Source organism: Triturus cristatus, chromosome 6 (genome assembly GCF_964204655.1).
Source record: "Triturus cristatus chromosome 6, aTriCri1.1, whole genome shotgun sequence".
Classification (NCBI taxonomy): Eukaryota; Metazoa; Chordata; class Amphibia; order Caudata; family Salamandridae; genus Triturus; species Triturus cristatus.
Window position 1 is genome coordinate 1,764,019,897 of NC_140589.1, and position 24,665 is coordinate 1,764,044,561.

General features: G+C 47.3%; 1 protein-coding gene across 1 annotated transcript in view; it reads left to right on the plus strand.

Annotated features, from left to right (window-relative positions):
• LOC146821949 (inositol-trisphosphate 3-kinase B-like) overlaps positions 1 to 24,665 on the plus strand; it is a 339,942-nt gene that overhangs the window by 274,393 nt on the left and 40,884 nt on the right. The window contains exon 6 of the mRNA XM_085613036.1: positions 15,999 to 16,100. Within this exon, the coding sequence (XP_085469162.1) occupies positions 15,999 to 16,100 (102 nt within the window). The remainder of the gene's footprint in view (positions 1 to 15,998; positions 16,101 to 24,665) is intronic.

A 24,665-nucleotide genomic window follows, 5' to 3' on the forward strand; every position in this document is an offset into this window, starting at 1 on the left:
AGTTAGTCCCTCCTTAGTACTGCCTTGTCTTCATTTAAAACCTACCTTGAGGACTAGGCCTTTTACTTCAGTTACACGGTATGTCTTATTTAGTCTGTAAGCACTATTTTCTTTAAGTTTCTCCTACTGCAAGCACAACATGCTTTCCTGCAACATTCAGCTCGCCATGCCTGCTTTCACTTTCGAAGCAGCCAGGAGAATAGCAGCCGCTTCTTTGAAGTGAAATAGGTCTCGCATTTACAAGAGTTTGAGCTATTGGCATTGTAAATGACAATGCCTTTTATTTATTGTTTGTGTTAATTATCAAAACAGATCCATAAAAGGTATTGTCATTTACAATGCCAATAGCTTAAACTCTTGCAAATGCGAGATCTGTTGCATTGGAAATGCTTGTGCAAACATTAGTTTGTCACACTGCAGAGCATGCACGTTGCTGAAGAGCAGGGCCGGACTGGGAATTATGTCCGTCCGGCTAGTGGGAAACACTGCTGCTGCACTTTTATTACAAGGGGACAATTTTGCAGCACTGCTGCAAAACCGGCCCCCACCCTCTTGGCCCACCGGGGAATAGCCCGGTGCTCGCTACGGCCAGTCTGGCCCTTCTGAACAGCATGGCTACAAAATAGTGCAAAGGGCAGTATCTCTCATATGCTTATTTATGATGGTAAACCGTCTCCAGAATCGCGCTCTAGCAATGGGAACCGCACACAGCTCTGCCAGCGCATCTTAATTCTGACCTACAGCAAAAGTAGCATGAAAAGTAAACACGCAAGTCGTTTTGGCACGCCAGCTAATGACTGACGTAGGGATTGTTTCCAGCACTTTTCTCTACACACAACTTTGCTAATGTACCTCATTGTGGACCTGTGGCGTCATCTAATCGTTAAAAACTGGCACACAGCTTTCCATTGAAACTGTAAATGCAAAGGGTTTCTGAAAATTTGCTGACGTGTATATAGATAAACCTCCAAGCTCGTTCCCAGGTGTGACGTGGATATTTCGGTCCTTGTTCCCAGAAGCTATTGGTGCCCCTTACGCGCCTCCCTCATAAGCTGTAGCTCTGGCTTGCCACATACTGAGGCCTAGTCACACAGCTCTGCCAATGTACCACACTCCAAACCCGCAATACTCTTGCTATTGCTGAACCGGGAGCCCCACACCTAGGGCCAGATGTATGACCATGTTATTTTACGAGTCGCAAATTACGAGTTGTAATTTGCGACTTGCAAAATGACTTGTACAACCGTGTCAGACACTGTTTGCGATTCTCAATGGGGTCGCAAATTTCATGCCTCATCAATATTCATGAGGCACTTGCAATTTGCGACCCCATTTAAAATGGCTGGCCCTCCCAGGTATGGTGGCCTGCTGGGCTCAGCAGACCTCCATCTCTTGGACTGCTTTTAAATAAAGCAGTTTGTTTTTTAAATGCAGCCTGTTTTCCTTGAAGGAAAACGGTATGCATTTAAAAAAATTAAGAAATGAAACTTTTTCGTTTAATTTTTTTAAGGGCAGGTAGTGGTCCCAGGGACCACTGCCTGTCCCTAAAAAATACTTTTCCCCATGATTTGTAGAGGGGAAGGAGTCCCCTGGGAACCCTTTCCACTAACACATTAGCACCCTCTGGAAGAGGGTGTTAAATTGCGAGTGTTTTGCGACCGCAATTGTGGTTGCAAAACATTTGTACATGGCTTGTGGGGTCGCTATTAGAAAGGGTACGCCCCTTCCTAATAGCGAGTTGCTGAACACTATTTTGCGAGTCACGAGGTATTTGCGACTCGCAAAATAGTGTTAATGCATGGCCCACAGGATTTTTGCATGCGCAAACGGGTCACAAACCCGTTTGCGCATGCAAAATCCCGTCGTACATCTGGCCCTTAGTGCTTTATTAGTGCCGGTGCTCGCCACTGGCATTTAATTCTTAATTATTATTATTTATTTATTATTATTTTTTAAACAGTCCATCGCATGGTGGCCATGTCTGCATATTTTCAGGAGAACACATTAATTTAGCAAATCAATATCCACTTAAAGTAGATGGCTTGTCGAGGCACTGGCATTTGCCACCAATGGCTGGGGCAGTGGGTGGTGCAAGCTGCAGTGGCCTCTTAGGCGATACCGTGGGGCCTGGCACTTACAGTTTAACAAATTAAGCACTGCACTCACCTGCACAGCAAAGCTGACTTGAAGAGAGCCCCAGTCTGTCCTGTCTTGTCAAGTCAGGGACATTTGTATTGCGCACACATCACTCCAAGAGTCTCATGGCGCATGCAGACTGCTCTGAAACAACTGCTGGCTTAGTTATCAAATAGCCATGTTTTAAATTTCTTGTGAAAGCAAATGTGGTCCGAGATGGAGTGTAGATGTGAGGGCATTTTGTTCCAGGATGCCAGTGCGAGAAAGGAGAAAATCTACCCCCTTTTCTAGCAGTGTGGATTCTGAGAGGAGTAAGCAGAGCATCATTGCTAGATCTGAGTAACCTACGTGGCTGAAACCAGCATAATTTTCCTGACCAGTATCTTGGGCCAATTCCGTACATGTTCTTATGAGTCAGACAAAGAGTTTTAAAAAGAATCCTTTTTTTCCACAGGAAGCCAATGAAGGGTTTTTAAACAGGGAGCAGAGGGAGATCTATATGGAAGATCTAAGACAAGCCTAGCAGCTGTGTTATCCAGGATCTGGAGCCTGTTCAGAAGGTTTTTCATTTATTGAGAGCAATAAGGCGTTGCCATAGTCCATCTTGTTTATAATCAATCCCTGAACTAATGGTTTCCGTGCCTCCAAGGGGATCCATTTGAAAACCCTCCGTAAACTGCGCATTACACCAAAACAGGTGCCAATGATATGATTTGGCTTTTCATGGACAATTGGTTGTCCATGTAAAAACCAAGGTTGCGGAGCGTTTCCTTGGTGGTTGGGCAGAGGCCTAGATTGACTGGCCACCAATCATGTGCCCAGTGTTCTGTGGCCTTGCCCCTGATAAGTCAGTTTTCCGAATTAAGCAGATGTTTTTGTGAAACCCTCCTAAGTTAACTCGGGGTGTAAAGATAAGTTGGTGTAAATGGAGACACCATCGTAGAAAACTGCCAGAGTTTGTTCATTACACAGATTTGTCTTCAGAAAGCAGAATAGGTCTTGCCAACAAATATTAATTTTATTAACCTTCCCACATTTCCCACTATACATCACTGCTACTGGCACTCAACCACTCTCCGCTCTGAAAGCACTTTATTATAGAGTTGCTGTATTTAACCCCGAAGGTGTCGCATACACTGGTTCTGCCTTCGTTAGGGGTCCAAAATTGTTTTCCAGAGCAATTTAAACATGCCTTGGCAAAAACACTAGGGCTCATGTTTGGGACATCCCCAATGCTATTCAGCATTGCTAAAGAAAAAGGAAAAACTCTGATGGGGCTGCTGTGTCATGTGGAGGCTCACCCACCATGCGTACGCCTACAGAATGACACTAACTTATTTTTATTTACCAAGTTGGATTAGTAAATTTAACAAAAAGCGCGAAAGGGAATGGGTGGGGAAGCAACACGGATGGTGGAGTGTATGAGCGCAGCAAAAGGTGAAACTAACGTGGAGCAGGCAGGGAAGTGGCTCACAGGCAAATACACAGCATTTGGAGAGTTACACGAGGACCAGTGCAACATGAAGGGGGCAGAAGAGAAACACATGGGCGACAGAGTAACACTGAGTGCCTGAAAATTAAGCCGTGAAAAGACTAAAGTAATCTGTCCGTGCTCCAGGGGTGGGACAAACGCAATAAGTGGAAGGAAAAAGACCACACAATGTAACAAATAAAAGCAAGCACATGAGTGACTGTAAAGCCGACTAGTGATAAGCAGTAGGTGGGCACGAAGCCCACTGTAAGTTGACAGTAGGTATCTTTTCCAACAGCCTGCTCGGTCTGGTAGGCGAGACCTAAAAAGATCCAGATGGGCAATGTGAAGAATTGAATTGTGGCATTGTAGCTGGATGTGCAAAATTCTCCTGGCTGTTTTGAATGACAAGTTGTGTATCTTCACTTTGAGCTACGTTCGCAAAACGTTTGAGGATGGGAAGTAGTACTCGGGTCGTCCTGCTCATGCTCACCATTTTTAAAAATGTTATATATACAGTATGCCAGTGAATTAAACATGGAAACCTTTCAACACTGCAGCAAAACCCCATTAAAATTTGGTTTGATCAAGGTTGTTGCACACTGCAGACTTTAGACTAACCCAGGATATTGATTCCTGTCCCTCCATACTCTCAAATTCCACCAATGCTGTTCACAAACCACTGGCCAGAGATCTCGACCTCAACTTTTGTGCAGCGATCTCTGCACACGGAGGTTTTTTAGTAGTAAAGATGGCAGGGCCAAGGCGAAACCGTTGAAAAATGGATAATATTTACCACTAAATGAGTGGCGTTTAAGGAGGGATGTTGAATAGGCGCAGAGCCAAGCTTGTTAGCAACAGGACCGCCAAGCAGGAGGCCAGTGCTTGGCCACAAGTCATAATCACAAGGCCAGTGGGAGCTGATTGAGGACGAGGAAGGCACGCCTCATCACCAAAATGTGTGGAGTCTTGAGCTATGGCTTTGGTCTTTGAAGCATGTTGGAGCGACGATGCAGTATGCCTGCAGGCAGGCAACCACCTTCCGGTGTGGCCTTGTGATTATGGAGCTGACCAGTACTTGCTTGCATCTTCCTGTAGCGATGCAAGGATCACAAGTAGCACACAGAGTAGAGTAACTGCAATGCTTCTTCAAATGGAGTACTTCAGTTGCACTCCCTCCAAGCCCCCTCTCCCTTTGTTGAGGAGCAACGCTAGCTAAATTCTGGTGGACATGGCGCCCAACAGTCAAGTTAATGGAGCTGCGTTGTGCAGAAATGCCACACTCCTATTCTAGAGCGGCATTCCAGGCCTGGACCCAGCTTAACAGTTTTTTGTTGTTGCAGTTTTATATAGCACGTACTCGACCCAATGGTATTAGAGCGCTTTACATGAGCACCAGTTACATTACACAAGGACACATTTGTTTATGGGTATATAAAGTGATTTGCCCAGATTCACAGGATGTTCCGCCGCCGAGACTGGAACCTGGTTCTCCAGTTCTAAAGTTGGCAGCTCATGCCATTACGCCACATCCTCTCATTTAACGTGCCGGACTTGCATGCAAACATTGGACAGACCACCACTGTCAATTATTTTCGATTTCAAAACAGTCTAAGGAATTTCGTCAGGAGTCCTATTTTCTAGGTGTACAGTTTGCAGTTTGGTATAGTAAATGTGTTGTATTATAGGTACTTGTATATGGGAGCTGGTCTTGCTTGCAATTGAAAATTGTAATCTGATGTAAATCTGCCTTGAGTATGGGATGACTGGCCATTTGACACAATTTTTTGGTTGCTTCTAGTAGGAGGATAGATGAGTGGGAATATTCTTTTCCAGCAGTCGCCAGTGGACCGGAAACGTAAAAGGCAAGACACTGAAGTGACTGGACTCAATCAGCCCTGTTGGGAGCAATGAAACACAAACTAGGACCACCAGACAATTAAGACTGGATGCAAAGTATAGTACATGTCACAGAAGGGTTTGGGAGCGATGTGAAAAAGTGAGATATGTGCTCTGTAGAGGGGATGGAGTTGGGGGGGGAATTTGCCTGGTGTAGGTATTAGTTGTTTAATAGCAGTAGCTTAAAGCCTACTCCATTCAGTCTAATTGAACTAAGCATGAAGTAGACAAACTGCCAAGCGTGTTCAGTTTAAAGGTTGCAGACAGCTGGCCCGGGCAACTGGCTGCTGTAGTATGTGTGCAATGTCTTAACTGCAAACTTTGATTACAGATTAAAAAAAAGTCAGATTTGAGTCACGTGACTGGTTTAGTAAACCCTGCTGTTGTATGTTCCCTTTGCTACCCAACTCCTAGTCTCTGAAGCTCAAAGTGCGTCTCTAGTTTTAAATCTGTGGAGGATGCTGAAATTCATGAACCTCTGAAATCCCAGCTGCAAGCTTACGGATGTTCCCAGTTCTTGCACTGATGGAGGTTGGCGTGTCTCTGGGCACTGGAGTAAGGTTGATCTTGGATTCATATAGTGGGAAAGTGCCATGGTCTCCACTTGCTTCACCTACGTCTGAATGGAGCAGTACTCTGTGCACAGCAGGCTCCTGCTTTTCACCACTCTGGGCAAAATAGCATTTTTCCTTCTGGGGTGCTACCCATATGCTGCCAAAAAGGCAATATTTCAAACCTTTTGATGTTGCCTTATTTTTCCTTCAAGAGAGCCATGGGCCTGTCATAGGCCTTCAACCTAATCTTCCGCACAATGAATGTTCCAGCGACCGTGATAACCACTACACTATGGAGACTACTGAATAGTAGCATGCCTGTTCTGGTAGTGATGAGTCTAAATCCAATTTTTGTCCTGATTTCTAATGTATGCTGACTGTGATCAACTCTACTTTTAAATAATTGTTCAGTGGAGACTGAATTGAGACTTTAAGCATATTTCACATAAACGATGAAATAATGCATATATTTATTATATATCCTCCTTAATACCAGGAAACATTGACCTAACAATGCTGGCACTACCTACACTACACCACACCTGCACCAGTTGGTAGTGTTTGTGTGACGTCTAGTCTTTTATCTATCCTGGGCTCATAGAAAGGAACGTTATCAGAAGAAAAGGGTTATTAAAGAAACAGGCTCCATTCCTGGAATAGAAGTCATAAATTGATTGTAAAATAATAAGTTAATACCCTATGTCACTGGAAATAGCTTTTGATAGTGCAATCTGTAGAAAATAAATGTGAGTCACTGTAGCAAGCTTTATAGTAACTTTTCCTTAAGCCTAAAATTACGCCTCCGACCATTAAGATGCACCTGTGTTAATCTATTGGGGCAGAGGTGGTCCTGTGTTAAAATGCAGACCTATGCAGTCCCACAGTGAGCGCACATACAGGTACTAAAAATAGCAAAGATATCTAAAATTGGTGTGAAAGCTGGGTTACTGTGCAGAGGAGGATCAGATAGACCCAAGGTTGGGTTCGGTGCTAGCCCTCCTTTAGTGCTTTTGCAGGGATAATATTAACCATCATGGAGATCCCATGGCCAAGAGTCCAACCCTGCAATTCTGAATCAAACTCTCATTTTACATCACGTGAATGGGATCACTAACTCAAGCATGTGATGTTGAAACAGAAATGTCCTGAAAGCCATTTGGTGACCTGATCCTCAACAGCTACAACTTTGATGTCTAATGACCACAGGTATTGCTCCCTGTCCCCACAAGTATAATAACATAAATAAGAAGCTAGTGGTTGCGAACTGAGGCCCTCCGAAGTTGGGCAGTACAGGGTGGGGATTCCACCCCAGTTAAATACCTTTATCCCTTGAGGCATTTACCATGTGGGGTCAATGCCTCCTATTCTTGAAATTTCAAAACCGAAATGAAGTCTAACAAGCAGAATCTGTTTTTAAGGCACCTAGTTCTGCAATTTTTTTCCTTTTTCTGACTCTTTTCCACCAGTAAATTTGAGCTGATTTGACCTGCCGGAATCTGCATGTAGAATATTACGAGGGGTGTGATGATCATTCGTATTTAGCCCTGAATTTGCATGAAGAGCCTCAGACTTCTGGATGCAGACCAGTACTCTTGCAGTCTGGGACCCCTTCCATTTGAATCAGTAACACAGATTCTTTGTGTATGCCTCGCTCGGATAGTATGTAACAGACACAAATCTGCCTTGTCTCAGATATCCCATATTGTAGACTCTGGCGTCCGCTCATTCTTGGCAACCTCAGTAAAATACAAACATCCGTGCCTTAAACTTGGCTGCGGATGCCGGATTATGTTACTTTCCAATGTTTAAAATCCACGCATGCTTTGTAGTTGTAGGTCTCTGTGTCAACTGTACACGTTTAAGATGCGAATGATCAGTGATCTCTTTACCTCTATGTTCCAATTTTATTTCGCTGCTTGATCTTTGACTCTTTGCTAGTAGTTTATTCATGCATTTTCGTAGTAATTGCTCCACCAACTCATCGATATGGGCTGCCTTCAGTCTTCCTGTAGAAAGCCTATCAGATTGAAGATTACTAACCGTATGTCATCTTCCTGCTTCCCCCGTTCATCTGTTCTTAGCTTGAGTTCTTTACTTTTTGCATTAATTCCTTTATTTAGGACTGAAGGATTCTAGTAGCCTATGGTGCCAGAGACCCTTTTATCTAGCGATTATCACTCTTGGAGACATTTTCTCTTTAGCTTATTTTTGTATGGAAAATCGAATGCAGCGTTACCTCTTTTGATCTCAATAAGAAGTTAGTTGAAGTTCTCTGGATTCAGCAGTTGATCCCGCATACTCATCGCGATGGGTGAAGTTATCCTCCATTGATGGGTTGGATGCCACTATACAGTTGTCGGATGCTTATTTGAATTTTTTCTGCTGCCTTATGTCTGCTTCCGTCTTTTAGAGCATTTGGTAGAAAAGGACCTGGGATCAAGAAATCACTGTGGTCCAAAAAGAGAATGTATTAATTGAGGATTTGATGCGCATAATGTTTTTGGGTTTAGTGGAGGATGGCATTTGATTGGCTACCTTGACACATTGAGTTGGTTGGTGCAAAAGTTGGGCCAAAATGTGTGCCTTCCACATTTGAGTAGCTGTTAAATCATAAACATCCTTCAAAGATGAGTGAGAAGGCAGTCTGGTGGACAAGGGTTTCCTATTTGTTTACCCAAGGATGTAACTTGTAGAGTGCCAGGTACCTCTCTTCAGTCTAAGCTGCATCCTCTCTACATCTGTCCTGATCACCTAGTTTCCACTCCACACACCAACATTCTGTTACATCCTTCTGGGTCAGCAGTCTAGACACCGGCTCAGATATACAGTGGATGGGGGACACAAGTTGGTACAAATCAGCTTCGACACACAGGGAACATGGACAAACAGGACACTACACACCAGTTCATACATGAAGGGAACAGGGGCACACAGAATGTTGTATCTGCTTACAGCAGTCAGTGCATTAACCGAGGTTGGTATGTGAGAGTGGGAGTAGGGCTGGCGCCTTTTGTCCTTTCAACTCACATTTGTTCTGTCTTTGCAATCTCAAAGCTACAACTGCCATTGGTAGAGACACAGCAACTTTATGCAAGGAATCTATCGTTAGGGTGGAGAATTTCAGTTTGCAGGTTTCCATTTTAAGCTGTGCCATGTTTGCATCCAACCTTTCCCAGAACACCTGGTTTGCATTTTGTGGCTGCACCGTCCCTTCAAGAGTAGAGGAAACATCCCATTCTGTGTCTGTAATTGTAACCTTATTCCCCTCCCTATCGGCATTACACCAAGGATCCAGGTCCTCCTGCAGTTGCAAGTTTAACATATTGCTTGAAATTATTAGAACTGCACAACAGTAGAAACGTGATACTTACTATGTTTGTGTATTGTTTGTACCGAAACTCCTGATGTTCAAGGTCCTACCAATGGGATACAAGACCCTGTAACTGGATACAGGTTTCTTCAAAGCTGCCCATAATCTAGGCAGTTAATGGAGGAAATTGGAAAAGCATACATGTCGAATGAGACTTCAGCAGAAAATTAGGCTGTGCAGGGAGGAAGTGGCTAAGTAAAAGATGGCGGACCAAGGTACTATTGATCTTTGTTGCGTAAACCTTGGAGGAAGCGTTTAGAGAATGCGGAAAGGGATTGTTCCGAGACTTTTGAAGTCTTGTACATAACAAATACAATGGGATAGGAAACCTATTTATAGTACACCATGAGGCAACAGTTAGCCCAAGCCATATGAAAGATGGGAAGGAAGGGAAATGGGTGAAATGTTAGGTTCTGGTGTATCCACAGTGTCATTCACATGAACGAATGAAAGCTATAGGTGGTTGTCATGGGAAACCTTCTTGTAGCTGGGTGAGGGCACGTGAAGGACCTGCCTTTTAGAGGGAGAGCAAGCTGACTTTTTTTTTTATGGTTTGTCTATCAACTCACACGTGAAGCTACGTTTCTTGTAATCTTACCCTCTTTCTTTGTATTTAATTTAATGGCATGGAGCTTTTTTTTTTTTTAATGAACTTAAGTACCACCCAGACTATTGCTCAAGTTTGCTGATTGATACTGCATTGTATATGCAGTTTAGCACTTCCTTGTTGCTGTCGAACAAGTATTATTTTTGGGGGGGGTCGGTATATATAATGTAGTTATGTTTATAAAATCTTGCTGATCTGTGGTGAAACATTTCATCAATATAATTTCGGCGGGGAATGTAAAGTATTTCTTCTATATCCAGTGTTGAACTAACATTTAAAGAGCGCACAATATGGTGATATGTTTGGATTGATAAAGGCTATCTAATCAGCCGAAACGTGTCTCCTACTACATACAGCTACATTTAGTGCTGCTTGAAGACAAAAACAAGTGGATTTCATTTTACTTTGTGCAACTTGGTACATTAAAAATATGGACAGTTTCTGATCTTAGAGTGAGGCTTTCTTTCATTCAAGAAGGCACTCTGTATGTTTAACAAGGCGCTTGCAGTAATGTCTTTTACGTGCACCACCTACGTTCTGGTAGCAAGCCGCAAGCTGCAACTGATTGGATGTGAAGTGACGGCTTGTCCCCTGACCTGGAGATAATATTGGGGTGCAAATGAATGTGGAGGCAGGGAGAGAGGTTCGACGTTGAGAGCCGGAGGGCTCTCTTGGCGCAGGCTTTTTCTGTCTGCACGTTACCCTCCTTGAACGGATTCAGAAGTCAAGAGCAGGGCACCACAGGAGAGATGAGGTTCGGAAATCAATATTCTTTTGAAGGATCGTTTTTGCATGGAGCTTGTAGTGGAAGAATGACGGTCCAGTTCCAAGTAGATTAGTCAAGTAGGTTTATTCAGTAAGATGTTAACCAGAGCCCCACCAGGAGCAGCCTTCCTGCTGCTCAGCCCATCCACCAACTGACTCTCACTCACCAACATTCCACTGCCACCTCATACACCAACATTCCATCCCCACAGTCACACTGGCTGAGCAGCAGGTACAACAGAGCTGCGGATGGATTCTGTAAGAGCAGGGCAAACTTTATTTGGTAATGTCGCTCTGTTTGTACTCTAATAAGATGGATGAGACTGTTACTGCGGTGCTTATACTTAAATGATAACATTTCCAAAAAATTGTGATAATATTGTGTGCCCAGTAATATTATGAACCATTTGAGGTGAATAATTGCAAATGATTATGGATATTTACACAGTATTTCTCATATGATTGAAGAAACATTTAATCGATATAATGATTTCAGCGGGGAATGTAAAGTATTTCTTCTATATCCAGTGTTGAACTAAAATTTAAAGAGCGTACATTATGACGATATGTTTGGATTGATAAAGGCTGTTTAATCACCCGAAACACGTCTCCTACTACTTACAGCTACATTCGGTGCTGCTTGAAGATAAAAAGTGGATTTCATTTTACTCTGTGCAACTTAGTACATTAAAAATATGAACAGTTTCTGATCTTCGAGTGCGAGCTTTCTTTTATTCAAGAAGGTACTCTGTTTAACCATGCGCTTTCAGTAACGTCTTTTACCTGCACCACCTGCGTTCTGATAGCAAGCCACAAGCTGCACCTGTTTGGACATATATAGATATATCTCTCCACATTTATTGCTGTGTAGTTCTGGATGAGCCACACTTTACATTCAAAAGGCTTTTTTGAGTTGCATGCGTGTGTGTGTATATATATATATATATATATATATATATATATATTTATATCTATGAAGAGTATAATATACTATTGTGTGGGGAGGGGGCGCCATAGATCACAGGATTATTACATTCATGACCGAAGTGGCCACCTGGATGAAATCCAGCTGCCTTACACACAACTCTGATAAGACCTAATGAGTGGTCTTAAGGAAGAACACTTCACCGTGGGACTTCACCTGATGACTCACAGATCTTGGACCAACACCTTGCTCACAGCAAGAAACCTTGGAATCCTCATTGAGAGCAAACTGCACTTTGCCGCCAAAGTCAACACAGTAGCCTGGTCCGCTTCAAGATCCTAAGGATGCTCAAGAAAATCTTCATGTGGCTAGCAGACCACACCAGGAACATAATTACCCCAAACCTCCTCAAGAGCAGACTAGACTATGAAGACCCTGTAAGCAGGGATAACAAACCAGGTCACAAAAAGACTGCAGACTGTCAAACACTGCAACCAGACTACTCGTCCACCTCCCACACCCAGCACATATCACACCACACCTTAGGGAACTCCACTGGCTCCCCATATACAAGCACATACACGTCAAACTAATCCTCTACAAAGCACTCCACCATACTGGCCCTGCCTTCCTTGAATAGACCCATTCATCTTTACCTGTCTTTCAGACACATCTGCTCTGCCAGTCTCTCACTAGCACACCCCCCCTCTCATACACAAAAGCAGAGCAGGCGGGGTTTCGCCTTCTGATACTTGGCTCTTAAAGCCTGCTACAGCCTCCCTCAACACATCAGAGCCTCCGCTCTTCTCGACTTGCACTAGAAGCTGAAGACCTGGCTCTTGGAGTAAGCCCTCCAGGGCTGGCCTTACGCACTGACTACTTAGCTCCTGGATACGCTCACAGGTGACTAGAACTATAAAACACCAATAACATAACAGGAGAAGATGACCCTCTGCTCCAACAATAATGGTAATAAATAGCATATTATACTCTGCACATCTGTGTCTATGGTTTGTGCAAATGTATTTTCCTATATATTTGCTTTCATGTATTTAACCCAAACCTGGATGCAAGGGGTGAGGCTTGTGTAGCAAGGTAAAAATCACTCAAGAGATATTATGACCATTAGTAGAGGGTTTCTATGTGTAAAGTCATTGTTTCATGCAATCTGTGAGGCAAAAAAGCGATTCTCATTTCACTTTGGCTGTACTGTGGTAATAAACTCAAATTTGACCTTGCACTGTAGTAATAACGTGTGCATGTTGATTAGTACAGTTGCTTTAAATCACGTTATTGGCACAACTTTTTCACTGCCAAGACGCGTACATGTGTTTGTGTTTTTTTTTTAAATTTATATATATATATATAATATATTTCCTCCCGGCTCGGGTAACTGCCACCGCACTCCTGAACAGAGGGTGCGTCGTCGAAGCGGGCCACCCCAGCAAGGTCCGTGTAAAATTGCAAAGTTCCTCGTAACACAAGGATGACCACACCGTGTTCTGGCCAACAAAACTTTATTGAAGTCGACTTCAATAAAGTTTTGTTAGCCAGAACACGGCATCGTCATCCTTGTGTTACGAGGAACTTTGCAATATATATATATCCAAGGTACTCCGCTTCTATGCCTTGTATTTCTTTGCAGAAAACTGATACGGACCACAAATTCAGTGCAAGATTTATTTTCGGTGTAAAATGCCGCCATTTCGCGTTTCAGCCCTTCCCACGGGCCTTGATCACACGACACAGTCAAGCATTAACCATAGGCTTTTAAAGTGAACAGTGCAGACGTAATAATTGGTGCAAAGGCATACAGATATGGTCAACATTGAAGACTCGCTGATAAAACAATACGAGTCTTCATGAACTATGATAAATAAATCAAAATCATGAGACCACAGAACCGATTTGTAGATAAGCATTCATATCTTGCAATTAAATCAGTTAAATGAATTCATGATAGAATAAATGCAATTACGCCTTCAGTTTTTGAATGTGCAAAATAGTGCTTAGATACATTTTTAAAATTAAAACGGACCATTAATTAACCTTTGGCAATTCGCATTTGTACAACGCCATGAGTTCCTGTGTAAATACATAAATAGTACCATTATTAATGGAACCTAATTGGAACATGGGTTACCGGAGCCCCAGTAGCCCCTTACCAAGCATTATAAATATAAAGAAATGTGGTGGTCCCATGAGTATGACAATTTATAGATCGATATTTATCAGAACTCAGTGCGATATCTGTTTAAATACCAGAATTCATCACCTTTGGAGCATACGAAATCCTAATATTGCTTATGGGTAGACTCCATATGTGGAACGTAGGGTATCACATTAGATTCTATCGACGGACCCTGATCCTCACACACACAAATAATTGAATACATATGAAATAAGTATTATAAAAGCAATGCAATCCATAATAGATAAAATCTGCTTAAATATTCATATATGCAACAAATATGTATATAAAAGAACACTGGAGTGTCAATAAATAATCCATAAATACAACTGTAAAATCCACCATCATAAAATCTCATAAATATTACTCTCAAAGTAGATCTAAAAAATCACAGTATGAATAGGTCGACAGTCTGGAATATCTAAAGACATGCAAAAAGATCCTATGTTACATTCAAACCAAAAGGCTGTTTCGTATTCAGTTCTAAAATGTATCTAGTTTCCAACTGGCGTAGTTTTTCTTCTCTATTACCACCTCTCCTACTGGCTGGAATCGAATCCATGAAAAAATATCTAAGATCTTTGCTTTTGGACTCATGTTTGGCTTTAAAGTGCCGCGCAACAAGATATGTGTTGTCCTGGTTGTTGATTGCCCTCAAGTGCTGTAATATTCTTTTGTGCTCTTGGAGCTTGGTGCTCCCTACATAAAGTAGGTTGCACGGACATGATAATACATATATTGCAAATTCGGTCTTATATGTGAGTAATTTGCCAATTTTATGTTTTTTCTCATCAAAGGGAGTAATGTAAGTTGTTTTATTCTCACCCTGTTGGCATGCCTTGCATGTTTTGCAATTAAAGTCTGTGTGTGTATACATGTGTGTGATATATGTATACTTGGACAACACCAATGTAGTTATGGTTTGGACCGTTCTCATAGAAACAGCTTTTTTTTTGTTTTCTTAACTCTTGCACCTTTTGCTGAATCTGCACAAATCTTTCCCAAGAAATGTTCATCCACTTTCACTTCTCCAGTGAAGTCTTGTGCCAATCCGTCAAGCAGGGGCAAAGAAAAAGAGGACCCTTCAAAAGTGAGATTTGTCATTTCCCACATGAAAATGTGCTACTTGATACAGATAAAATGGCTGGACAGATACATTAGAACTTTAATGAACGATTGCTTTTTTGTTGGGTTGGTGGAATTCTGTTCAGTAATGTTTGAGAAATCGGTGTTTAAAGAGAGGGCCAGGTTAGGCATGACTGGGTTGAACCTAAAAAGTTGAAGATATGTTGACTATTGAAGATTCATATATATTTTGGAATCCCAAGATTAAAAAAACAAAACTATTGGCCAGGACCATGTGGGATCCAAAAGCGGGTTGGCTGCCACAACATTGAAAGCAAATGTTCTGTCCCCAGTCCTGGAAATATTTTTTGTACATAAGACTACTGGTTGAGCACACCCTAACACCAAGGCCCGAGTGACCTCATTTAACATGTCATGAGTGATTTAATTTGTGAGGTTATAAGCAGTTGATGTTGGGGTCATGTTATGGTTATTTTACTGATCTGTAACTGGCAAATGTTAGTGGCTTATTGTTTGTCTTGTATCCATACCTGCACTTTAACTGCTTTTTGCAGTGAATTGGAGTATTTTTTTTCAGATATCAATTCGTTTTATAAGCAGACCTAACAATAACTTCACCTTAACCTTTGTGTTTTTAATCATCTATATAGATAGAGAGCGAGATAATACATGTTGCTGAACATGAGTGCTGATAAACTAAATGGAAGGTTGAGGCTTTGCTCTTCTGAAATGTGTAAGCTAGTGTTCGCCCCACAGGTATTTCAATATCATTTCCTGCGAGCCTTCGAGGCTGAGCCCCAGAAGAGGATGTGTACTCCTTTAGGCAGTGTGTGACATCCAAAGAAAAAAGAACACACCCCAGCTAATTGTGTTCTTTGAAGCCTTTTGTTTTAGGGACAGGGCGATGTCCTATCCGCCGTTGTGTGTAATGGGGTTGTTTGCGCTCTCAGCAGCGGTTAATTTACTTCTGTCTCTTCTCTTCTCTCTCGTGTAGAAGGAAGACGGCAGTGTCAACCGGGACTTCAAGAAGACCAAAACAAAGGAACAAGTCATCGTGGCCTTCAGGGAATTCATTAGAGGGAACCGGAATATCCTGGTGAGTCAGAGCTTGTGTGGTGAGGGAACCACCTCTGATGGGCTGCCAGGTGCTCACTGGGGTTCCTTGGGGATCCAGCTGATTAAACACCTGGAGGCCGCGAGCCAATGTTAGGGTCCCTAGTGTGGTGTAATTGTTGAGCTAATATTTGTCTAGTGTTGTTCCGGACCCGACGTCAAGTGGCGGCCCTGCCATCCACTCTGTGCTGGCTGCAGTGCTCGCTTGTCAACAGATTAAGCCAATATTTGGCACTGGTTCAGGAATCTGAACACAGGCCATTGAGAATTACCTACCTCTGGATAAAGCCAGTATCTCAGGCCTACTGAAAGGAAAAGGGGTGCTTAATTAATCACTGATTGTTCCCTAGAATGTAATCACGGACACTCTGCAGCCTTTTGACTAGGTCCCCCTGCTCTCACATGTCCGGGTATCACTCCCCCCGAATTTCAGATTATAGCTTTCCTAGTGCTGTGATATCCCTCGGGTTGATTGTCGCGCTCTATAAATACAAAGTACAAATACTGGTGTCCTTTAACAACCAGTACTATTGCACTGCACTGGGGAGTAAAGCGCTCTACAGAAGTAGTGTAATCAGTCAGTCAGGGCCAGCAGACGAAGTGCTTTAAAAGTTTGGGAACTTTGATGCTATGCGCCATGGGGCAGGGTGAGTGAGCTGGGGTGCAGGGTCAAAGGCGTGTCTAGAAAACCAAAATATTTTCACACTTTTTTCGGTCATTCACCTTCCGGCAACTACACATAAAATAACGCACAGTTTAAATGAAAAATAAATACAAGTTAAGTTAATCGGTTGGAAATGTACTATTGTGCACTATGAAATCTCTATTAGTTATTGCACTGCAGAGGTATGTGTGTGTGTAACCAGAGAGCCACATAATTGAGTCCTGGTTGGTGCAGTGGAGAATAGTGACTCGTGTATGTTTAGTGCTGCAAGGTCCCAGTCTGTGGCAAAAACCACCATGGATAGTATAAGATAGAGAGCTGGGGGGGCGTGGCCTGAGGCGTCAAGATGGCGGTCGCACTCTAAGAGTGCTCTGGACCCCCTCTGTCATCCTCCTTGCATCCGCCGCCGACAGCTGCCATCCGACAAGGGTTTATCACCATCAGAGACCTGCTGTCACCATCGCTGTGCTCTGGGCCGGTTTTCGGGCAGATTGAAGCCTTGCTGGCCCATTTCTGCCCCTTGCCTGCGGCCGCGCGCAGATAATGGCAGATCTGCCTGTGGCCCACCCCGGGGCTGCAAAACTTGGGTGCCACTCAATACCCCTCCAAGACCCGGCTGTGGTGCCGGAAAGGTGGTGCTCACTTGCAGGCCAGTACTGCCGACATCAGAGAGGGGTGACGGAGCGCTACAGCTTGGGGCTGCGGAACGAGACCCGCCCTCTGTACTGGACGCCGGGGACGGAGGTCCCTCCTGACCGCTGAGTCTGGGTGCTGCTCTCCGTGGGGGAGTCGGCCGGGTGTGTGACCGGGCTCGGCCGCCGTTGCTGGCGGGCTGAGGATCGGGGCCTGCTCTGCCCCATGGGTCTAGGGCATTGCTGCTGGAGATCCTTGGGCCGATCGGAAGACTAGCTCCGTCGGCCGGTAGCGATCCTATCTGGCTGGATCGGCCGCCAAGATCGAGTGGCAGCAAATCGAGGCGGAGCGGGCTTGGAGTCGTCCTGGACTCCCGCTAAGCGCCTGAATCGCCTGCAGCCTAGACTTCTCTGCTCCCCCGGTGAATGATTGGGCCTGCTGGGGATGTGGACTGCTGTCCCTGGGTTGGGCCTCCCACCTTCGCCAACGTCGCCCTGAAGGGCCTGGGCCCTATCTGCTGCTGCACGGGCGGAGGGGGACCTCCGGACCAGCTGAGGCTGATGTTTGGGAGAGGGACACTCCTTCCCTGACCCGGCTTCGCTTCCCTCTGCACCCTGCCTGGTCTGAGGCCCGGAGGACCGGTGACCTGGTGAGGACTGATCCTGGCTACCGGATCGGGTAGTGGTGACTGCGCACAGTTACTCCGAGGGCCCGGCCGTGCCCGGGGCCTTGCCCGGTGTGGAGGGAGGACTGACCTCCTACTGGCGGTGTACCTGTGGAGGTGCCCCTTGCTCTCCCCATCACTGGTGAACAGGACTTGGGGGTTGAGGACCGGCCACCATATCGGGTGGCAGGAGACAAGGAGGTGACCTAGTGCCCCCCCTTCCATTGTTTCCCTGCACTTTCCCTCTGGGGATCCTGGGCCGGCTCCTCTACATCGCTGCTGGCTGCAGGCCCGTTCTCTGAGCTGCTTGGTGTCCCCTGCGGTGCTTTCCCTGGCACAGTTGACTGGGCTGCCCTGGGCTTGATCCTGACCATCGCTGTGGCCCTGCGTGGGAGCGGCGGCCCACCTGCCTCCGCCGAGTCACTTGGACCCTGGGTCCCGTGTGACCTCCTTCTCGTCGCCTCAGTGTCTACTCCGGTGAGTGGGGATCGGCCACCTCGTCGGGTGGCAGTGCGGTGGAACAACTTCGGTGCCTCCACCCCCCCTCTCTTAGTCTTCCTTGGCGGGGATCTGAGCGGGGGGACTGTCACTGCAACTGGTGCCCGGACTGACCTGGTTGCCCCCTAGGTGACTGCTCCACCCGGCCCCATTGACGGTCTGGGTGTCGGAGGCCCCCTCCCGCACCCCCTCTGCGGGACCGCCGCCTATATCTGCCTGTGCCGGACTGACTTCTACCCTTGGAGGCAATGGGCAGAACTCGCACCCCACAGAACACTGTCCCTCCAACCCAAACTAAAATGGACCAATTTACCACATCAGATCGGGTTCCTGGCGGGGGACACCTATCACACCTGGAGCCACTGGGGGCGATCTTTCCACCATCCTTCAGGCGATGAGTACGTCGCAGGCCTTGGTGGAGAACAAGATTGGCGAGGTGAGGGTGGATGTGGCTCTCATCCGCCAGGACCTGGGCAACGCTAAGGCACGCATCACGGAGGCGGAATCTCATATCTCCACGGCAGAAGACTTCATTGGCCAACTTAAGATCCAGGTGACCCGCCTCCACACCTCGGAGCTCCATCGAAGATGCCGAAAAGAGGTCTAGGAGGAACAACCTGTGCCTTTTGGGTTTTCCCGAGGGAGTGGAGGAAGGCCATGCTGACACGTTTGTAGAAGCTTGGGTGTGCTCCTGGATGCCCAAGGAGAGACTTTTGCCCTGGTTTGCTGTGGAGCAGGCCCACCGCTCCTTGGCTCCCAAACCTCCACCTGGAGCTCCTGCTCGACCCATAATCCTGAGTTTTTAATTTCTGGGACAGAGACGCTATCCTCGGGGTGGCCAGGGATCATGGTCCACTGCAGTTCCAAAACACCAGAATCCTGGTTTTACTGGACTACTCCAGGGGGGTGCAGACCCAACGCCGATCCTACAATGAAGTCAAACAAAAGCTCCATGCCATGGGTCTCCGCTATGGTCTTCTCTTCCCGGCCTGGCTCAAGGTTCTCTTCCAGGACAAGACCTTCTTCTTTGATCTCCCCTACTCCCCCCCCCCCCCCCCCCCCCTTCCCCTCCCTGGATGCCTGGACCTGGCTCACGGAGGAGCGGCCCCTTCTGACTGGACCGGCTCCCTCTCCCGCCCGGCGGGTACCCGCACAGCCGCACCCAACCTTGCCTAAGCCCCAGCGGCTCCGGACTAAGTCACGCAAGAAGAACGACTGTCGGGAGCGGGGGGGGGGAGAATCCCGGATGTGCCTACTCAGCACTCTCCCTCCCAGGATCCGACTCGGAGGTCTGCCTCCCCCAGCCAGACTACCTCACTGATTGACCTGGGCAGTTTCCTGGGCCCTCTGAAACCCTGCGACATGCCGTGTCGGATTCTGACCTGTCTAGGAGCCCTGCAATCTGTGCATCCAGTGAAGATGAGAACACCTGAGCTGTGCCACACAACGAGAACTCTATCTCACTTCCCAGAGGCTCCTGCAGTAAGACCGTTCTCGGAATCCCCTCGACGGGGGCGATCCGACTTTAATGCTCCCCTGAGTTTGGTGACCTACTTTCTAATTCAATCCCAGGACTTGCTTACAGTACTGGTTGCAACGTTGTCCTAACATAATTACAGCTGTTGATGTATCTTTTATCCGGCTACATGGAGGGGGGTTCATCTCTGCCATGTTCCTGTTCCGTTTAACCGTTTTAGTTTAGCACTTTGAATTGTTTGCTCTTTTCAGGGCGTCAGATGCTTCCTCTTCAGAAGTGTAGGGTGGGGGGAGTTTGGGAGCGGGGGGGGGGCGGAGGCCGTTGTCTCCCAACAGTTTGTTGTTATTAGCCGCCTACGGGCTGCTGTTTCCTGTTCTTATCGGTAACTGCACTCACATGTATGCCTTCACCGACGACACAAGGCTCACCAGTTCACACACCTTCCACCCAGCGCCCCAACCCGTGGAGGGTTGTTTCTCTTGGGACCCGGGCACCTTCACGCTTGCGTCGGCTCTTCCACACACCTCAATGGCATCCACCTTCAATAGGACCCTCCACATCCTTTCCTGGAATGTCAATGGCCTACTTGACTGTATCAAACGTACTGCTGTTCTTTGTAGCGCCCACCGACACGCGCCTGACATCCTATTTCTACAGGAAACGCACCTCCTGGGCTCACAATGCAACTTCCTCGCCCAATACGGGTTTGACAGGGTCTGGCACTCTGCCTTTACACGGGGTTCCCGGGGGGTAGCCATACTACTTAGACGAGGGCTTCCCTTTACCCTGGCCAGAACCGAGACTGACACACAAGGCCTCTAGGTGGTCCTGATGGGTACGATTGAAGGTCACCCTCTTAGTCTCCTGTGTACATACATTTCCCACTCCACCCCCCCCCCCCCCCCACCACCGTGGCCTCTGCCTCACACCTGTGCTTTCCTCCTTCCCACAGGGCCTGACTGTTGTTGGGGGGGGCGACTTTAACGCCGTTCTGCAACCTTCGCGCGACACGACAGGCACTCCATCGGCCCCCTGCCTTGCCTCTGCAAAACACCTATCTGTTTGGTCCTCTTCCCTAGGTCTCTGCGATGACTGGAGGGTGTGGAACCCCCACAAGGAACAATACACCCACACTTCGGTGGCCCACCACACCCACTCCCGTATTGACCTGCTCCTGCTGCCCACTACGGACTGTCAAGTGATGTCTGGGGCCTCTATATTGCCATGGGGTATCTTGAACCATTCCCCCGTGTACCTCCGTCTCGGGACCTCCCCTACTGGCACCCATGCGACATGGCGGATGAATGCTTGGTCCTGCAAGATGCCACATTTGTTGAGTCCCTCAGGCAGGAACTGAGGCTTTATTTATCAACCAATGCGGGTTCGGTTTCCTCGACGGAAACTCTGTGGGAGGCCAGCAAGGCCGTGGTACGGGGTGTGGCCAGAGGCTTAGTCCACGCGAAACGCAGAAGCAGTCCGCTCAACTCGTGCAGCTGGAAGCCCAGGTGGCCCAGCTGGAAGGAGCCCAAACTACCGATGACAGCGATGACTCCACTCAGCAGCTTACACTGGGCCACGAAGAGATTCGCCGGATCTCGCTGGAGTCCGCTAAAATGCTTTGGCGATCCTTGGTGGCACGCATCCGGATTCACCACGTCACGTCCCACACCATTGCCCAAACTTTCGCTAGATATTACGCGGCCCTCTATGCAGCCCGCCCTCCTAGGACCTCCCTGGCGGATTTGTTAGCTGAGACCAGAACGCAGCTGCCCTGCTTTCCCCAGACAGTCTCAGAGACTCTGGACCTTCCTTTCACCCCAGAAGAGATGCATGGGGCTATTTCACTGTTGCACTCCGGCAAGAAACCCGGGCCCGACGGTTACCCCCAAGAATATTACGCAACCTACCGAGATGAATTGGTCCCCCACCTTAGCGGAGCTGTTTAAGCACGTAGTGGACGAAGGGTCCTTCCCGCCCGAAACTGATGTGGCCACTATTGTGGTCATCCCAAAGACACAGCCGCCCTCCCTTGACTGTGCGGACTACCGCCCTATCTCTCATCAATACAGAGGTCAAAATCTTCGCCACTGCGGTGGCTCAACGGCTCTGTCCCCATCTGCAAGACTTGGTCCATCCAGACCAATGCGGCTTCATGCCTGCCCGGGGCACCCGACATTGCATACGCCGCCTCCACCTTTCCCACCGCCATCACCTCACCCCATACCTGGCTCTGCTTTTCATACTTTTTGAAAAAGCATTTGATACGGTGGATTGGAGCTATCTCGGACGTGTTGGAGAGGATGGGTTTCGGCCCCCTGTTCCGACGCCTTATTCGGGTCCTTTACTCTAATCCCAAGGCACGTGTCCTCATTAATGGTGAGCTATCTGAGACGTTCCCCATCCAGAGGGGCACCTGTCAGGGCTGCCCGCTCTCGCCATTTCCTTTCGCATTGGCGATGGAACCCCTGGCCTCCCTCATCCGTCAAGACCCCCTCATCCGTGGTTGGGCCTGGGATTGGACTCAGATTGACAAGATAGCCCTGTACACAGATGACGTCCTCCTTTTCTTGGCGGACCCAGATAGCTCCGGTCCCAGATGCTTGGACACCCTTTCTGCCTTTGAACGGGTCTCCGGCCTCAGACTCAACCCGGCGAAATCTACCCTGGTCCCCTTACATCCATCCCGGGCGTGCTTTGACTGGCAAACGACTATTCCTCTACACAGGCAATCATTCAAGTACTTGGGTGTGTGGGTCGCCCTCCCACCGGAACTCGAGTGGGCTCTGAACATTACGCCCTTGGTCGCAAGGGCCAAGGTGGACCTCAGGAAATGGAAATCCCTCCCCCTCAACCCCCTGGGCAGGAGTGCCCTCTTTAAAATGATGGTCCTCCCCCGCTTCCTATACATCCTACAAAATACCACCACTCATCTCCCAGGCAGCTGGTTTCAGGAATTAGATGGCATTTTCACCCAGGTTTTATGGGGAAGCGGGAGGCTGCGACTGTCTCTAGCACATTGCTGCATTCCCCCCTTTGACGGGGGCATGGGGTGACTAATCTTTACCTCTACTACCTGGCCACGAGGCTGGTCCGACCCGGCGTACCGGGTGGAACTCAGGTTAATGGACTTTGCGCAGATCCAAGCATACATGTATGGGAGCCCCGTGCCACACGCTCTGCCCCCCGTCACCAGGATGGTGATTATGGCCTGGTGCACAGCCCTCCACCACGTAAAGTGGGACCAGAAACTCACCAAACAAACAAATGCCTCTGTGGAGCGGAGCCTGGCTGGGGGAGGTCTCATCTCTCCAAGACTTTCATCGTTGGTATCTCGTTACTAGGAGACGTCTGGGTGGGGGACCATATCAGATCTTTTGCAGACCTACAACAACGCCACTCCCTCCTTCCCTCCCAATTTTACAAGTACCTACAACTCAGGCATGCCCTCCACACACACATTCCGTCTCCCACCTCTTTCTCGGAATTTAGCCCCTTGGAGGCCCAGGTGATGATGGGGAACCTAGGCAGAGGGGGGTGTCACAGATTTACCGTTCCCTGGTGAACAATGGCCCCGCGTTCCTAGATCGGCTCTGTGCCCGCTGGTAGGGGTGGCTGGGTCCCCTGGAGGAGGCGGATTGGAGAGACGCCCTTATGGCCCTCAAGACCTTGACAACCTCCTCCAAGTTGCGTCTTGTCCAACTCTACTACCGCCATACGGCATACCTCACCCCAGCATGCCTGTACAGTGCCCACATGCGACCCTCCGCAGCTTGCCCACGCTCCAGCAGATTTCTACCATGTGGTTTGGCAGTGTCCCGTTCTGGCGCAGTTCTGGAGAGGGGTGGAGCTTGAGCTTACAGGAGCCCTTGCGTGGGAGGTTCCCCACGACCCAATACGCTTGCTCTTGGGGGTGTTTGATGGCCTCGATGGATCCTGGGCCGATAAACACTTCCTGGGAACCACGGTGGCGGTGGCATAGCGGGATATAGCAACACTCTGGTCCCAAGCCAAATCACCTACTGTGAGGCAATGGAGGCGGGGAGTGGACTGGTGTGGAGCCCAGGAGGAGCCCCTCTTCGAGGCCCGGGGTTGCCCCGAACTTTTTGGCAAGGTGTGGGGCAAATGGTTCAACTTATTACCCGCTTGAGGAGTTCGATTGTGTCGAGTACATGTATATCTGTAAGCAAATGTCGTACTCATTCCACCTGTGCCTTATGAGTTTGTCGTCTTCTCTCGAATGTAATTCATCTCAATAATGTTATTTAGATTTTAAATAAAACTAATCTGTGGGCCATATTTTCCCATGGAGGTGCGTACTGTTCAGTGTCTGCAGCCTTTTTGAGTAGGCTTGTGATGGCACTTTCCAAGTGTTGGCTAGTGAGTCAGGTGAACCCATCCCTAGAGGGCCTAGAACTGGCATGCAGATTGACAACACAGACTGGTAGCTTCTAACCGGTGGGTGCACTCCACACCTTCCAAAAGTGCAGCTTTGAAAAGACGATAGTTTTATTTTAGAAGAGTGATCCGGGGGTTTTTTTGTTGTCAAGTTTTGCTCTTCCATATACCATGTCTGTAGCTCCACCCAGACCGCATGGGTGGCACTTCTGCATCT